The 19,014-nt window shown below is 36.8% G+C and overlaps 1 protein-coding gene across 1 annotated transcript in view; it reads right to left on the bottom strand.

Moving 5' to 3' along the window:
- The window catches only part of SLC15A5 (solute carrier family 15 member 5), a 32,749-nt gene extending 17,600 nt beyond the window's left edge, over nucleotides 1-15,149 (bottom strand). The window contains exons 1-5 of the mRNA XM_061363908.1: nucleotides 14,585-15,149; nucleotides 12,626-12,848; nucleotides 7,656-7,825; nucleotides 3,552-3,772; nucleotides 2,051-2,237 (exon numbers count right to left, since the gene is read on the bottom strand). Of these exons, the coding sequence (XP_061219892.1) occupies nucleotides 2,051-2,237; nucleotides 3,552-3,772; nucleotides 7,656-7,825; nucleotides 12,626-12,848; nucleotides 14,585-14,954 (1,171 nt within the window). The 5' untranslated portion in view covers nucleotides 14,955-15,149. The remainder of the gene's footprint in view (nucleotides 1-2,050; nucleotides 2,238-3,551; nucleotides 3,773-7,655; nucleotides 7,826-12,625; nucleotides 12,849-14,584) is intronic.
- Between the last annotated feature and the right edge of the window lie 3,865 nt (nucleotides 15,150-19,014).

Below are 19,014 nucleotides of genomic sequence, written 5' to 3'. Positions count from 1 at the left end.
TAGAAATAGTAACAGATTACAGTTTTCATGTAGAACCCTATTATAAAGCAATCAGATATTTCAGTTCAACATTGTCTGTATGGGTTACCCTTGGAAAACTGTTTTTCTTAACATGTTGAAGATTTCCAGAAAACTATTTAAATTTCTTTTAAAAGACTTGCATTAAAATTATAGTTACAGGCTGGCTTAACACCAACAGCTTATTTATACTTCCAATTTTGTTCCTGAAAATAATGGCGAACCTAATTAACTGTTGGCAAAAATACTGGCACTTAGAGGTCTACCATATTTGCAGGTGCAGTCATATACTTGGATATCTAAAGCCATCGCCTGTACTCACAGGTATTTTTATGCCTCAGGTAATTTATCATCCCTAACAGGAGGCTATTTTAATAAATGAAGCTATTAAGAATTAACCACTGCATATATTCTACTGCTGTTCAACATAACAGGATAGAACATTAATACTAACTTGAAATTTCCATGGTTTTAAGGAAAGTTATTGTCTGAGTGTGTTTTTTTGTGTTTTAATGCAGATGTTATTTTAAAAACTGGGGTAATTGCAACCTGCTGCGTTATATGCATCTGGTTTGTATAAAACTTAATAACACTCTTAATTAGGCTAATTTAGTCAGATTAATACCTCTGTGTGTGTCAGTACTCACTGTGCTGCTTGCCATGGGGCTCTGAATTAATAGTAGCACACTGAGAAAATAGTCATTTATAAATATTTTTGTCTGAGGTTTGTAATGCAGGCTGGAAGATTAAAAAAAATGTAGGAAGCTTAATGAGAGTATCTATGAAACAGAAAAGTTTTAAGCAAATACAGAATAGAAGCTGCTTTTCTGGTGGTATTAAATGTGGCTGATATTAAAAGAGGGTTTCAGAGGATCCTCTGGATCCTAGAATGCGAGAGGTTTGGCAGATAATAAATAAACAAATAAGTAAAACATGTCAGTGTCAATGGAAGGCAGCTGAACCCCTACTAAAGCCATCATTACCTTTAGGCTATGAATTTCTCCAAAATGAGTGCCAATCTGCAAGCCTAAGTATACAACATTTACTGTTGAAAACAGAACTCGGCAGAGAAGACTGTTGTACCTCTTTCGTGAGAAAGAGATAACACTTCACGTCTGGAGATGTCTTTACTTGAACTGAGTGTACAATAAGGTATGCTGCAGTTTGATTCTAATAAATAAAATTACTAACCACCCAGACAATTATTCCATACTAGATAGTCAAATGAAAATTCTAGTGCTGGAAATTTGTACCTCTTCAAGTAACCTTTCACCTGTGAAATGTTCAGCCTTCTCAATAGGAACAACAGTCTAGTGATATATACCCATTTGTTTTACATGGTTTTCTTCATGTTTTCTTTTGCTCACTAGTTCTAAAAACACCTATTGCAGACACAGAATTAGACTAGACAGTTTAATTTCATTTGTGATACAACCACAGAGTCTTGAATAAACTGTATTAGTACTGTTTCCCTCTTATGAGTTGCAGCCCCAACACTGATACAGTTATAACACAAAAACACCAGAAAAAACAAAGCCTTTGTTCACAATTTTGATCAATGAACATTTCTCCAGTATCAGAAAGCAACTAACTGAGGGACTCTTTTATTCCTAAAATAGACTTTAAAAGTAAATTCACTTTCCAAAAGTTAATGGATAAACTTGGAAGATAATCAAGTAAGAGTAAGTCTCAGGCCTACATGGTTAGTACCGTTTTTTTTCACCAGTTCCTTAGGATGTGTCCTATTTATTTGCTAATGTCTCTCAAAAATTTTGTTGGTCAGAAGAGACTCAGTCTCTGTCCTGCACAAAACCTATGCAATTTTTATTGATATCTAGCATATTTGTTTCAGGACCATCTTTTCAGCAATTCCTTTGACACATATTCACCCCTAAGCATTATCCCAAAACAAGTTCATCTTAACATCTATAGTCAGAAATATTTGTATAGGACCATCATCAGTTACTAAAGCTTCTCTTTCAAAAACAGGATACCTATTAAAACTGTATAAACACATGTCTTTTTTACATACCAATGTAAATTGTTGGAGAATGTCCAGTGTCCTTGGAATTAAAGAGATTTGAGTTAATACATTCCAAAATAGGAACAAGAATCAGTAGTGGTATGATGCTTATCACATTCATTGCTGCAACTGGCAAGACAAATCCACTGAAGTGCAAATTGGAATTTATGGTTTGGAGATAATATCCTGAAGGAATCTGTATTGAAGAATAAAACCAAGCCCCATTAGCATACCGGGTACCTTTCATGGGTAAGATTTTTACCATACTTGGAAACTTCTCCAACTTTTTTTCCTTCTGAAGAAGTCACAGTAAACCCAATACCTTCTGGCTAAAAGGAATGACCATTCATGGTAAAAGACTTTCAGTGACATTCTCATTCACCCCCAGCACATATGATTTTATAGAATATTATTGCCTTATAGCTGTATGAAAACGAGCTGTATGAGCTCGTAACTGAGCTCATGTAGGGTTTCCTCAGCAATGGTTATAGTCAACCCTACTCCCTGTAAGTCTGTTCAGTGCCAAAGAATTACTCAAATGTTAGCTCTTAATAAAAATACTTTTCACCTACATTCCAACTCTGAAAGAAGATATAAATTTTAAAAGGGTGAATAAATGGCAACAGAACGTGAAATATCAGAATTGAGCCAAATTTTGTTGGTTCCTTCTGCCTTTCCACTGCCTATTGCAAATCAGAACTGACTTCTTAATAAGAATTAAAATATCATCAACATGAATCACAGGCACTGAAAGCTGTTAACTTAATAATATGGAGAAAATACTATTAATCTTTAAAAAGAAGATACTGATCTATCGCCTAGTCTGAGAGTGAGCCTTAAATTTACTGGAAATTCTGCCAAAGAAATAAAAGTAATCTCTTTCAGCAGTGCAAATATTTTATCTTTTCTAGATATATAGCTGGTTATTACAACCCTAATTAATGGTATCTGGTTCATTTCCGTCTAAGTCATTAATGCATAGCCTTGGCCGTATATGTGTGCTTGTTGGTTTGGGGTTTGCATTTTTTTTTTGTTTGCTTGGGATTTTTGTGCTTTTGGGGAGGATCAAGGAGGGAAGTGGAGAAAGAATGAAGCAGATGGATGGGAATGTAGGCTGATGGCAAGATGAAGCATCAATAAAACAGTATATGATACATACTTTTAAGAATTTCCTTAAGCAGCATTTTAAAACAAATAAGTAAAAATAAATTTCTGAGCTAACTCAGAAATCTGTTATTCCAGTTGGCAAAGGGCAATCTCAAACTCCTGGTTAGCTAGGATCATCCAGACACAAAAAAAAAAAAAAAAAAAGAGGAATCTGAAGGATTCTTAAGTGTCATCTTAAGTAGCTTCCTGACACATTTATATAACATGTATGCACTCAGAAGTGGTAAGAATCACACAGATTGCTCCACTAGTAAAGCAACAGTTTCAAATACATTCCTAGAGATATAGTAGCAAACATGTCACAGTACATTTCAAGGTTTTAGTTTAGAAGCTGTGTACCTACCTGCATTATACACATTCTGTATAGAATTTGGAAAGTAAACAGTGGGAAGAGCCTGGTGAGTGACTTTGTGCTTTCCACCTGAGTCTCGCTGTACTGACCACCATAGTTTTCCTTGGCATGATCTAGCCAGTTTGTCACGCCTCCACTAAAGTAGCGGTATCGCACGCAGGACATTTTCAGTGCACTAACAATTACCCCAAAAGTCGTCAACAGGGAACTGTCTGCAAACAATCAAACACATTACACATCACACATCAGAATGTTTTTACTTACAGCTAAAATCAACAAGACAAAACACTGGGAGGGAAAATACAACCTGATATATTCACTTTTATGTCTTTCTGGGGAGGGGGAAAGCAATAAAAGACTGGATCTGTTCCAAAACATTCTTCTTTGGAAGACAGTTCACAACCCAACTGTACATAAGCAACCTAGCCCAGCATCCACAGAACAAAATGCCTTTCGTTACTAGTTATTTAACACAGCACAACAGCCTGTTGCTGTGCTTGAGCATCAAGTATTGATTTGCTTAGTCTTTGCTTTCTATTGATTGAATGAGGTTAGTTTTCAATTCAAGACAGTACTGAAGTACTGCATATCTGCTAAAGTCCAATGGCAAGGGAAGGGTAGTAGTCAAGTGAGAAGGAAAAGGAGCTCAAAAGAGGGCTGACTGGATAAGAGAACTTTCATGGATGCATTTCAAAGCCAGAAGTACTATCTCAGGACTTCCGAGTACCATGCTGCGGCAGAGGAGAAAGTTCCAATCTAGTATTTGGCATATTAAAACTTGCTCACTGGTTACTAGGTTCAGGAATTGCTAACTTGGTTCTCTGACTCAGAGGAAATAGAAGTAAAATGAGGATAAAATCATTAGCTTCAGGCTTGGGAATGCAGATTCATTTACCTTTGGTAAGTTGCCATCCATGCAAATAAGGATTACAGCACTTCTCTGCTTTTCTGAGTGTTGAAGCACTACAACAACTTGCATATCTATAAATAAATGCTTTCCAAAAAAACTAAGGTGGACTGAGACTGCAGAGTGAAAATATCCCCCTACTATCTCCATGGAAATGATTTTCTGGAAATATCCATTTATACCTATTGGAAACACTTCCTCTAAGGTATTTATTAGATAACCTAACATTTAAAACTCTCTGGCTGTTTAGCATTAACCTGTAGACTATTTGCACTGTAGAATAAAATCTGAAATAGCATATTAAAGCTTGCAAACACAGAGAGTTGGTACGGTTTTTATTGTTCTGCCTAACTGTACTAGACAGCTGTTATCACTTATTGTAAGTGATGCTTAAGTTCAGGATCTAGATTATTTCAAGGCCAAATCTGATGGCTAAAAGAAAAATCTGCGAACTTCCAGAGTTACTTGGCTAAGAAGCAAATCAGAAAACAAATGGGATTTGGGGTTCTTGTCAAAGCAGAGTTATTTTCAGAAGTAAAAAAAAAAAAAAAAAAAGTAGCAGAAAAGCCAGCATCAGCTCAATTCATTGGTAGAACTAGGAATTACATGGTTTGGGTCAGAGAAGTGATAATCTTTTGCTTTGCCGTACACTAGATGTTGAACATTAACAAGGAAGAAATGAAAAGCAGTAATGTAATGATTCTCTTCTACAAGGGTCTGAACACAGCGTGGAAATCAGGACACAGAGCACCATATCATAGTGCAGCAAAGCAACAACATGGCTGTGCCCTGGTTTATCTGACCTAGACTCAATGATGGTCATGGCCACCTCTTTCCTTTGGAATGGAAAATGATGAGCAGACTCTTCTTTCTTACTCTCACTAAAAAAAAAAAACTAAACTAGGCAAAAAAATCCTGACAGTTCCCTGCCTTTCCTAATGGATCAGCTGAGGCCCTCTTTAATGTCATTTCAGTCAACTACTAAGGAAACATTATTTTGTAGGTGGCAAAAACCAGACAGATTATTTGTCTCATGCTTTCCAACATGGAATTACAGCAGATTATAAAATCTAGTAAACCTAGTTCTAGTTTCTAGAAGATAAAGCTGTTTGAAGTTTCAGCTCAAAAAGCAACTTGAAACTTGACTGATACATAGGCCTAATAGATATCAAAAGGATTTTGACAATAATGTAGTTAAAATAAGTATCTGATCCTTTCTTTAAAAGGGAATAAGTAAACCCCACACAGCTCCTTATTGGTGAATTCTTCAGGATACAAATCGGATCAGCTAGTAAGAGACATGTTTAAAAGTACATTTGTATCACTGCACTTTGTGTAGATCAGCATCATAAACTCTATACTTGTATTTCTAATATTTTCTTAAAAAAAAAAAAGAAAAATCCATCTGTATAGATGTTAAATTGTAACTTTCAGAAAGTGATTTTCCTTTTTCTTTATACTTCAGCCCTTGGCTCTAATGTTCTGCTCTACTTTGACCTTGATCTAATCATGAATATCTATGCTCCTTAATTACAATAAAAAGCCTACATTGCACCCTAGATGGTAGATATGCATTTTTTTCCTCATCTCTGGTCACCTGCCAGTCCTCAAAATTATAGCTGTGGAAAGAAATGCAAATGAAGTCCACTCTTGACAGCTAAACATAATTGAATGTATGGTCTGAACTATTTGAAGAGTTACTTTAAAATAAAAAAAGTCAGCTTATATAAAAATAATTTAAGGTTACCTATAGATTTGAATTACAGTTTTGAAGAATTTCCAATTTCATAATCACACTGGAAGATATAAAATATATTGTCTTTTATTTTGACTATGGAGATAAGCTTTTCAGATATTAGTACAGAGATTAGCATTCTGCAAAGACTTGCAAAATATATGATAAATCAACATTCATTGGGAAAAACGCTTGATAAAAAAAAAAATGCCAGCTTTGTTGATGGCTAAGGTAGACATGATCTACAAATTTATGTTATTTCACTTAGCAGTTAGATGATAAACTTCAGATTTAGTCCATATGAAATAGTCCAGCTCAGGGACTTATATTAACAAGTCTTTTTACCTACTCAGGTTGTAAAACCTGTAGCGAGTCCCAGCGAGCCAGCCAGCCAGCCACCATTCTCTCCATAAGAAGCTAGTTAATTTGAAGTTAGTTTTTGCAGACCTCAGCTGCGTATCATCAAGAGGTTTTGGGGGCACTGTAGAGGAAATGCATTTCTTTGGCTCTATTTGTTTTGAATAAACTTCGATAGTGATGTCATCGCCATGATATTCCCAGGCACTTGATTTATGTGTTCATTCCCTCACTGCTAATTTTTTTTTTTTACTAAGGATGTATTTATAATAAAAGTACTGAAATAACAAGTTGCCTTAAGTTTCTGGCTTCTACTGTAAAAAGAATAGCAAGGTTCGGGTATTTACAGCCTACTCAAGTCACCTAGGCTGCACTTACATTCCTGTGCTTCGTCAATGAAGACAGGTAGCAGGCAGCAAAGAGCTTTGGAGAGCTCAGGCACTAACTGGTTAGGCCACAGAAGTGTAAGAATTTCTGTTTTAAAATGCATACACTGCACAGGAACTATTTAGAGCTATTCAGTGTTTCTAACTATTTTCTAATGTATAAAACCTCAATGTTGTATAAGCAAGCAGACTGAAATAACGCTAAGCATCAGATGTTCTGCAAGATAAAGGCATTATAAAACTACACTGCTACTATTGCTTATTCCTGTTTAGCTGACTAACCACACTGCTTGGGTGCCCAGACACAAGTTCAGCTGAAGCACTGGAACACACCTAAGGGAGAAAACACAGTATGCTTGGAAACTTAGCAGAGGTGCAAACTCTGCTTTGGCATTGGGCATAGGTTGAACCAAGCATGATAAAATAAAGTCTACCAGCAGTTCGCATATTATTCCTCTTCCTGCATAGGCAAATGCTTTGACATGACAGAAAACATACAAAAGTTTACCACAGACTGTTTTCCACTTTTGTCAGCCTATCCAGATTCTCCAAGTCTATCTTTACAGAGCATGGGTGTTCTCTTACACGCAGATTCTGGTAGAGCTTAAACCCAAGTACCTCCAACCAAACAGAGCAGTGCTGTGCAAAAACTTGTTAAGATATGCAAGCTGATCTCTAAAGGTATTTCCTAAGATATATTTGCCTCTTACCTGTTTTGGGTTTGTAAATCATTTCACCCCGCACCATGTAAATTGTGATTATAGCCATAAGCGCGGACACAAATGGGATAAGAAAACCAAGGTTTCTGGCCACAGACTGCTGGATATAAGAAATGCTGACAAAGACAACTGCTGAATTTAAGTTAACCAGCCAATAAAACCTAGTACACACAGACAAGAGAGAGAAGAGTAGAGAGGATGAATAATACAAGGCCTTTACAGAAGATTAAAACATTACATTAAAGGCATGGTAAGTATAGCAAGCAGAGACAGTGTCAGTACCATGAACACATTGACACAACAATTAACATCAAATTTCACTTGGATGTCTCAGCTCCAAGAGGCATATTATTAAAGTAACTGTATTAAGGCAGTAAAGCTGAACAAATTATCAGTCTAGTACTGCAAATATTCTTGTGGCTCAGACTAATGAATTACATCAACATTTACCATTTACACATTTAATACCTGCATTTTTTTGCTTCACATTCAACTGGCTTGCAGACTTAACTTTTGAAATTTTAAGTTAAGAATTTTAACTTTGAATAAACTTTCACCTTCCAAGTTGCCTTTAAAGATGACTATTCGTTTGCATGTGCAGTTTTTGGTAGCAGGGGGCTATAGATTAGCAAAAATGGTTTCATTTAAAAGTGAATTACACATTGATACATAATTATACTGCTTAAAATGTACTGTTGAAGTACTTCTGAACGTACACTAAGAAGCAAAGCTTGTTTTCTTGTCTGATGTAACTTCTGCCTCATGTATGCTATTTTGACTCAAGTATTTATGTCTCCCAATTCATCTAGAATTTCCTTCTCAACAATAAAAGGAAAAACTTGAGCACATTGTAACAGACCAGCTACCCCTCAACAACCCAAGCCCCAAGCTTTCCAGATTGATCCCCCCTTAACTCCAAACGAGTGGGTAGGGCAGGAGCTAAGTATCAGCTACAATTGCAGCTCCCTGTATCAGCAATCCCAGTAAAGTGTTTTGAGATGAAAATCCCTAGAGGGGGATTGCAAGTCTCTCTTGACACTCAAGAGACTTCCTCAACCACATTTTATTAAATTAAAAGCATTTCTAGGTGGTCTGCCATAACTGCCAAGACAAACTATCGTCATATTGTAAGCTACAGTACTGAACTACTGCTATACTCCGTCCACATGTTCTGACATTGCCCATTACAACACATCTAGGAAAACTTTATGATGACAGAAGTAAAGACCTTGGTAATGCTTCTCAGGGCTGTTCAGTTACAAACACTCTTTCACCCTACTAAGGGATGGGAGATGACAGGGCTGTGCAGAAGTAAGAATGGGAATATGCTCATGCTGCTTGCCTCACAGGACCCAGGGCAAGTGACAGAAGAAAAAGGATTACTCCATCAGGGCAAAGTCAGTGGTGCTAAGAGCCATGCAGCAGTAGCAATCTCGGAAACAGCAAGGACACACACAGCAGTGAGCTCTCCCAGTTCACACATTTCTCTGAAGTCACACCAAGACATGTCTAAATTTCCAGACCAATTACTGTTTCCTTTAAGTAACTTACATTTTCAGTAGATAATACTCATCAGAATCATGGACTTTTCCCCTCCACTGAAAGCAGCCTCCAGGCACTTTGGAATTATGTTACTAAGTGACAATGTTATGGTTGAAAAAGTTTTGCACATAGGCGTGTTGACCTCTGTTCAGCTAAAGTGTTGAAACAATTCCTAACAGACAGTTTTAAAGGTAGAAGCTAAAGTATCTGTTTTCCAAATTTCTAAATAAGTGTGGCTGAGCTACCTGAAGTCCTGGTGCTCTTCATGACTCTATGACTGTTTCAGTGGAAGTAAGAACTTTCAAAGAAAACCGGTAAGTACAGGAGAAAACTTTTGTTTTTCACCACCATAAGGCAAAGTACTGAAATGTAAGGCTCCTGTCTTCTTACAGAAATGGGAATAGAAACCATCACCATGTTTGAGCAATCCCTATGGACCAAAGAAGAAAGATAAACTACCCGCAGTACACCCATAGGAATTTGGGGATTTGGTCATATTGTACTGATGGCAGCAGATCCCAACCTACAAAATCAGAAACACATGTTCCTAGCTGTCATATACCACTGCTATCTAATATTGCAGTATTTGGATGCGCTTCATGTAAAGTGTCTCAGAGATCCTAGTAGGGCACAGATTAATTAAATAACAAAACTGACTATCAAGTCCAACTTTGCAGGGAACAGCTCCTTCCTGGAAGATCTGCACTTTGAGGCATCTTCATCACAGAACCAGCTAGGTTGGAAAAATCCTACAAATGCCAATGTGGGAGGGTCATTTCAAGAATGAAGTCCAGATACAAACCTGAATACTATTGTGACATGCCCATAAAAACCTGTTAATTTTATTACAACATTTGATAGAAATGTATTCATTATAAGAAGGAACATTGAAGTGATGACATAAATCACTGTTTAGGTTCAAGTAAAAAATTCTGAATACTGTATAATGTAGCAGTTGAAATGGACCTGTTGAATGAAACAACCTGAGGTCAAGTAAAATATATTAAAAATATTATAAAACTGATCTTTTGTCACTTTTAGGATTATTTTTGAGACTCTGTAGATTTCCTGTCACTTGAAATATTTGTTTTTATTTTTTAAGCATGCCTAGCTCTCACAATTGAAATTTTGATTTATCCAAACTCAGACCAGGATATTCATGTATGGACCAGTATCCAAGCTATATCACAGCTTTGTAGAAGAGGATGAAATGTTTCAGAATCACTAAACACGGAGTTCTCTGCAAAGACAAAGTGGGAATAAAAAGCCCCAGAGGGGTAAAAACACATTTTTAGAAGTCCAGGTAAAGTGTGCCCAGGATAACAGTGGAAACTGCAGTATGTGGAAAGTCAGATTATTTAGAAGGGAAGGGAGAAGAAAGATACTACTGGTCCTTATGTTCTCTGCATTTTTCTGGTTTCCTTTTTACACATCAGATCAATAAACCAGCACTGAAAACTCTCTTTCCTATTCTGGACTATACAGTTTGCTCCCATTCTCTGCTTTCATACAGAGAATTTACTTTTCGTACTGGAAAATAGTACCTGTTCATTACCTTAACATTAGAAAAGCAATAATCCTTAAGGAAACAATCCAGCAGAATCCAAGTCCCTTCTTCACTTAGCATTGGTATATTCTGTCTATTTAAAAGGTCAAAATCATAGTTCATTCAAGGGGTTAGAAATAGGCCTTAGGTGTGCAAAGCAACCTTCTTCAAGGACTGAATTAGACAACAGGTAATTACAGGGCCTTTTAACCCAATCTTTAATCTTATAATTCTGATGTAAATAGAACTTGTCTAAAAACATAGACTCAAACTCACCAAGAGTATTCAACCTCCCCATTTTATACTATTTTAAAATTCAATCCTGTGATAAGCAGCCTACAAAAAAAAAAATTTATTATATTCTGAGATGCTTTAACAAGATTAAGAATGTTAAGAATGAAACCCTCAACAGCCCCTCGTTGGATGCCACTACAAAAATTACTTTTTTTTTTTTTTTATTGCACATGTGCCTTTCTTGATACTTCCAAAGTTCCAAGAACTGACCCATTGGATTCCCCAAGGAATATTTTATTCGTATTGTATCTCCTTTGTAATCAACACTGAGAAATGTCACTTTGATTAAACACAATTCTGAATGGCTAAGACCACAGTACAATAAATTCTCCAGAGCTATCTTTCAGAACAACTGATTGCTCTCCAGTCTTAATCCCCCAGAGTCTTATTTAATCAAAATGATGTTGCTAATTAAGGATTAAAACTCAGAATAGAGTAAAAACGAAGGACTTTTTTTTTTTTTTCCTTCCTCTTTTCTCTTATGGGCAGGTCAAGGAAGCAGAATCTGCTCTAAGGAGCTAAAGAATCTCACCCACCTTTGGTAAAGCTGCTTTATTCACTGAAGTTTGGATTTAATTCAAAACTCTTTGATATTAACTTAATTGGAGGAAAAAGAATAGCCAGGAACGCCATCCCCAAAGGAGGAAAGAACTGATTCACCAAGTTCCTCACTGATTCTTTTGCACTGCATTGTTAATATGCAAATGAGCTCAGTTATTATTTTCATAACCATGCATGTACAGGGCAAGGAGAGAAAAGGGGTTAGTTTAGGGCTTATTTCACCCTGCCTTCTTTGATACTCACTCCACAGTCCGACCAGAAAGTACAAGTGAATGTATACAGCACTCTGCATAGTGCTACAGAAGTGGCAAGTAAAAGCAAACATATAATAAAAAATTACTTCTCTGATGCGTTGAAGGAGAGAAATACTTCATATGAAAAAATATCGAATTTTAAGAACCATTTGAGAATCAAATTTTCCTCAAAGATTTCTTAAGAAAATTTAAATATTCAAACCAGAATACAGATGTGAAGTGTTTATCTGGTGGCAAAACTTCACAGCAACAGAACTGAAACAATACAGCAGATCCCTAACACTGAGATTAGCAGTTCCAGACTACGTGCAATCCCTGGTTCCAACAAACCAGCAGACAACTACCATTGCCTGTCATTGCTAAAAATGTACTCTGATGTAAATCCTAATATCTCATTGAATTTTGACACACTTAGGGAGTAACAGCAAAATATCCCAAAGGGATAGCCAGGTTAAAGGTAGAAAACCAAATGTTGTTTTAACAGCAACTAGGTTGTCAAGTCTTTGAGCATTTGGGCAAATCATCCTTATTCTGTTGGAAGATTTCTGCAGGAGGCTAAGCTACATGGTCACTTAGTGGCCCTAGGAAAAGTAAAAAAATTAAGACAAGTTTTATAGAATGTCTTGGAAAATCTTCCAAAATCTAAATGTTTTGCAGTTAAAACATGAAACACACCATCTATAAAATATGCCTTGTAAGTCAGAAGTGAATTTCAAGTCATGCTCTATGATCCCCCAAAGATATTTAGCCAACAATTTACCAACCAGTTGAAAAAAGAAAGAAGTTCCTTTGGTCCACAGTCCTCAAGGCTATAGGCACTTAATGGACAAACTATAGCCCTTATGCCTCCTATTCCCAGACTAGCGGTGAGTAGTGCAAAGTAGAATACTATTTTTTGCTCCCTTTTGGTCAGTGTATGAAGAATATGTCGTCTGTCAATGTAAACATCTTCAAATGGGAATGCCACAACAGGTAATAGTGCTGTGCCTGGAATTGGAAAAGAAAATTGTCATTTGAAATGGATTGTAATTTTAAAGCAGTTATTTTGAAAAGACGGATGATAAATAAAAAATACATAAATAGAGAAATGCAAAGAGGAAGAGTCTTCATTCTGACAGTATTCTGGATGTCAATATACACAGTCAGGCAAGACCACTAAGGGCCTCCAAGAAAGCAATCTTCCTCTGAAATGTTTGTAAGTATTCAGGTTCTTTGATCAACTAAAGATCTCACCCTGGAAACTTAGCTCCTTTCACTGGCCTTCTCCATTGCCTGCATATAGAGGGCAGTAGTTCTCCACATGCCAGGGGGCACAAGTTAAAACACTTAACTTCACCTGACAGAACACTGATCAAATAAAAAACACCAAACAACCCACCCCATGGTGATGTGTAGCCTTTTTTGTATCTTCTTTAAAGCCCAGATTTGTAATGGGAATCATAACTTAACAAATAAATTCTCTAAACTTTTGAGGAATGTTTTCCTTTTTTTTTGCTGCAGCTTCATGGAAAATACATGATTTTCAGAAACTTTACCTATAGAAGCAGTGCCATGAACTGCATTTACCACCTCTAGTCTGCAAAGCAACTTTCAGATTAAATCAGATAGAGATTCTCCAAGTTGTAATTGGAGACTAATCTCAAAATATATTGATGTGTCAACACCGCCAACACTAGGAACGACTAAGACTATGACTGTGCAACTCCCTCCAAAAAAATTTCTGGTTAAAGCAATACCCAGAGAAATAAAATTCTGCTTGTGTCACCAAACTTCTTCTTTAAGATATGCATTGGAGGGACAAGTGGCAGAAGGAGGTTAGAAACCAGAAGCCCATGGGAGAAACAGTGGAACATGGTCGCAATCATTTTTCCAGGCTGCTTGCACAATGGTTTGGCAATCAGCTCAAGAACATTACAGGAATTGCTCTGATTCTTTCCTTCCTTTGTTGCATGTCTAAACAACAACATGGCTGGGTATTGCAGAAATCAGACTTGCTTATGCTCAACTAGTCTGAGTAAAAAGTATTTCTGTTAGCTCAGTTGAAGTTGACAGAATAACCACCAGCTGCGAGATGCACCATTGCTACAGAGCAGCCAGACTTACTACAGAACAGAGCTTTTACGTAAAACTTCTCCAAAATAACACGTGGGAAAAATTCAGACTGTGCTAAGAGAAAGCAGACTCTCAATAGAGATACTGGGATACACCCTCTCTCCTTAAAACTGTTGTACTGGTATGTGCTCAAATACATCTTCCCAAGTTGTCCAAACACAACATTCATATACCTTTACATACAATAAAATCTTACTCCTAACAGCTAGGAAGGGCTTTCCAAACTCTCAAGACTATCTCTCTGACTCAAGCCTCACATTTGCACCAAACACTAATAACCTTAGATACTTAGTAAAAGGGACAAATTTTAAGAGTTGAGTGCCTGTGCTGTGAATAGCTAAGCCTCTTTTTAAAGGAGTCATGTTTGTGCACTAACTATCCTCAAGATAAACATGCAAATGTACCTCAGTCTTGTTCAGAGCACTGCCTCACAAAAGTACATAGGCAAAAATACTGCATTGCAGTTCATAAAGGAGAAAACAAGTAATTAGCTGTGAGAGCAAATGGCCACAAGGTTGGAGAAAGCTATCAGATTTCAGACACAATGCTCAATAATGCATTTCTGCAACAGAATTGCTAAAAGATGAAATGGTCCCCAGGGTGTCACCTACCTAAGAAGTGTAGAAGCATGCAGATGCACACAAGTTTGATCCTCCCAACAAGGCACTCGGCAAGCCACCCAACCAGGACTGGTGTCAACATGGAGGTGCCTACAAAGCACATATTGACAATAGCTGCCTGGTAGTTGCGATAGCCAAGTTTAACAGTGCAGAAGAGGATCATGTTGCAGACAATGCCAAAGAATGTGAATCTCTCGCACAGTTCCACCAGCAGCACACAAATAGCCTCCTGGAGTTTCTTCTGAGGCTGAGATAGGTTTCCAGGACTGTTTCTTCCTCCAGGTAATGGTTGTTGCTCCTTGTCAGCTGTGTGGTTCAAAAGTTGCTTCTCTTGCATATCCCTTCTGTCTGCATCAAGCATTCTTGTCTTTTTTGAGTAGAACTGTAGAGCAGCCTAAGTTGCAGATATACTTCTCCTCTGCTGTAATGAGCAAACGGGTAAGACTCTCCCTTTGAATTCCACACTTCACTACTACAATTTCTTAAGGCACCTGTCACTTTTGTGACATTACTTATAGGATCAAAGAGTATTAAGAAATAAAGTAAAATATAAAAGCTCTGTCAGCATTTCATTTTCTGAGTTTAATGACACTCAAAAATTCAGTTTATTTAATTAGTCTATTTGGGGGTGAACAAGGTTTTTCCCCAGAGTTACATACCTATTAAATTATGTGAAACCAATACTGTATGTGCAACTCTATCTGTATGTTAAAGATAAAGGTTTAAATACCCATGAAAGCTAACATTTCAGCAGAACTCAAATAATAGATCAAGGGAATAATTTGCTTATAATAGTCTGATACTTTAATTAGGCAACAAGTGAAAAACTACAAGCAAAGATAGAGAAGGTTTTTTTTTTTTTAGGTTAGCATCTAATCACTATTATATTTCTTGTTATTTTTGGTTGAATTTCAGATAAAGCTAATTATAAAAATAAGCAATGTTACTACATTTGAGTTGGAAAATCAAATTTTAAAAGAAAATTAACAAGAAAGAAAAAAAATAATGAAAAAAGCAATCTAAACCAGAACCATTCCTTTAGCCAGATATTGCACCATAGCTACAATGCATCATAAGGGTCAAAGGCACAGATGATGTGTTCTCTCATATCAACCAAAAGTAACTACAAGCTTGAAACAAAATTAGGAAGAACGTAACTTACAGTGCTTTATAATGCTCCTGCCAACTTATCCACAGAGAAGTTTGCTGATTTTCCTGATCAGGTCCTCCATTTTGTGGAGCTCATTAAGATCACTAACACCTGTTCAAAATACTTCCAACTAAGAATGAGAAGCATTCTGCATTTAGTTTTCACAAACATAAATGCATACACGTTACAAGGCAGTGGTAAATCAGATCTGCTTCTTTAAATAGACCTCTCAGTGCTTTCATAAGCACTCATGATCATTTTTTGAGGCATAGGCTCTGTTGTTTATTTCCATCTGTCCATATAACTACCCAAATTTTACCTCTTTGGACCTATTTAGTAGTGAGAACTCCTACATCCCAAAACAGATGCACAATGGTGTATAACCAGTATGGATAAAGATAGATTCCAAGATTACATCCTTTCCTCACCCACCCCTGCTGAAGAAAAAAAAAGCAACTGTGATTCAAACACAAAGCCTATAGTCTCTGAAACTTAGTAGCAACAGACTACTTCCCAAAATAATTCTAAAATAGATATTTTTTAATTTGTTCTGAGTTCTTGCTTTAGACTTGCACAGCAAAAAACTAATAGTTTTCAGAGAAGGCCAGTTGGGGATGCAAATGGCTATGACTTGTAGCATGCCAAGAACTATTCCTGTCTTCTGATCTGCAGCAGCTAAAAAAGATTTTCATTTGGATGAACCAACCAGAGAAATCCAAACTAGAAATCACTTTTAACTCAATTTAGCTTCTCCATCAAAGCCTAATGAAGCCAATCCCAAATCATAACAGGACAGACAATAGTATTTCAACTAAAAGGCCTTTTCAACTAAAAGTACCTTCTGTTGTTTGAAGCATCTCTAACTGTTCATGAGGAAAATGATCATTTGTGTTTTTTAAGAAAATACAACTGTATTTTAGCATCAGAGAGAAAACATCAGAATACATACTCTCTTGCTCCTCTAGCCATTTACAATGTAAAATAATCTCGTTTCCTACAAATTATTTTTCTTTAAAGAGTGCAAAGTTTACCTGTTTTCATGGATGCTCTCAAATCAAAGTGAATCATATCATGCAACCAGTAAAGACACCAGGGTTACTAAGTGGGATGGCTACCTCTTAGACCTCATGTGTTTTCATTTACCCTAATTTTGGGTTACAAGCTAGGGAAAAGGAATAATTGACTTACAAATGCCATAGAAAGTAGGAGGAGGGCTTTTGAATTGCCTTTCCAGGTGACTAATATGGGTGTGGTGGTTATCGTAGTCACAGATTGCAATCAGTACGTGAGTTAACATGCTCAATGCTAAGAGGATATACAACTTCATATAACAATATGATCCTTATTGATTTATTTTTAATCAGCAGCAATTCTAGGTGGTCTATCTTATTACTTGACATGGTTTTAGATGAATTCTATTTAATCACCTAGCATTCATTTGCCCTATTCTTAATACACAAGGTAGTAGGATTGCATAATGCCTGATGAAAAACTTTATTATTTGTATTAACATATGTAGAGCTTTATAATATACTGAAGCAGCTAGACACTAGCTGCACCAAATAATGGCTATTTCAAAATCCTGTCCTTTTGGCAGTACCTCTGAATGCCAGTAAGGACTTTGTGTATTTTTTAAAAACAAATCTTTAAAGGATAGCTTTCAAAATGGGACAGTCAGATCTTGAAGAGAGATTTGCAAAAATACTTGCTGTCACAGGACAGTGTGAGCTCACTAGAGGTCTTGGCCATTAATAAATGACTTGCTATTTGGTGCCCTGTCACCCAAGGCAGATTACTTCTATACATGTTGGAACTCTAAATTTGCATTAGACAAGTCGATTAAATTGGGCCATTTGGAACATAAATTTTCTCCTAATATTCTCTGACCAGTGATAGTGGTCAGGTATTTTATAATGGGGGTAGTTTATTGAAAATGAAGAGGCAGAACTCAAGTGTCCAGCACACCATTTCCTCTGGTTAAAAGGTAGTAGTGGCTCTACACATCTGTTCATGTTCTGGAAGGTTCAGTCTCTCTACTGTTTTTGTAAATTTAACTCGGTTTTACTCTTTACTCTTTGAAAGAATATGTGAGAGGTGTTACTCTTCAGCATAGCAGCAGCTGTGGTTCCTGCTAAATATCTGGGGCAAAAACATAATTGACATAGACAAGACTGACAATCCAACACAACAATTTTTACACTGTAAATAAAAAATTTCATGGGTCATATATTTCTAGTTAGCACCAGGACTTCCATTAACTTGCATGGGTTGAGAAGCTGGCTCAGTGACCACTGACCTGAGGACTGCAGTTTTAAAGTCAGAAGAAAGGCAGAGCAAAACAGCTCTGGGTGAGAGTTTGCCAAACGGGCAAATATGCCTCGGGTTTGCTACCTGATGGTGTAAAAGCAGGTCCACGGGGGTGGGTTGAGCAGGCAGCCACAGTAAAGAAACATAGCTCAAAGCTGGATGACAGAAAAGGAGAAAGCAAGAAAATGCTACAAAGACAATTCTGGGAGGATGCTTCTGTTATTATATTTATATATGTCTTGCTACAGCTCCAGGTGACTAATTAGAAGAGTTACAAGGTTAGGGACAGAAAAAGGAGATGTGGTAAAAGCACAGGCTAAGACTAGACTTCATGCTTTTCAAAATCACAACTTTAATTTACTTCTCTTATGCATATGAGAAAAGTTCAATTTAACACAAAATAGCAGATACCAAACCAAGTTTGATCCCTGCAGGATGCCCTTCATCAAGGGCAGCTTACCACCGCTTTCTGCAAGTACTGCTCATGCCTGCATTTGTCTAGCAGAACGTGTAGCCTGAGGGAAAGGGTCAGACACTGGCATTAGGCATATTCTTCTCTCTTTTTTTGCCTTCCTTGCAGTTATATCTATTCAGCAGAAAAAAATCAACAAATGCAAATTACCAGTCTTTAGAGTCATGAAAAATATGTACTAGAAGCTGTGGTCTTGTACAGGTTGGAGATGACCTGCCACTTGTGCATGCGCTTCACAGGACTTCAAAATAGCTCTACGGACAGAGTTAATTGTAGAACAGGTAAAGTTTCATATTAAAAAAAAAAAAAAAAATTTAGCTTCTAGTAAAATCTTTGTCTTTTTCTGTCAATTTTGGATGGGGTTTTTTTCTTCTTTTTCCCATCTTTAGGGATCACTTCAGACAATGTGTTATTTCCTGAGACCTATATGCTATAATGAAACTTCTTCTATTTAAAATGTTACCTCAGACAACATTTTAGTGATTTTTGCAC

The sequence above is a fragment of the Neopsephotus bourkii genome, unplaced genomic scaffold, assembly GCF_033783945.1.
Source record: "Neopsephotus bourkii isolate Nb327-2 ecotype Australia unplaced genomic scaffold, CSIRO-AGI_Nbou_v1 NB_1183, whole genome shotgun sequence".
NCBI classification, from domain to species: domain Eukaryota; kingdom Metazoa; phylum Chordata; class Aves; order Psittaciformes; family Psittacidae; genus Neopsephotus; species Neopsephotus bourkii.
This window is presented reverse-complemented; position numbering and strand designations above follow the sequence as displayed.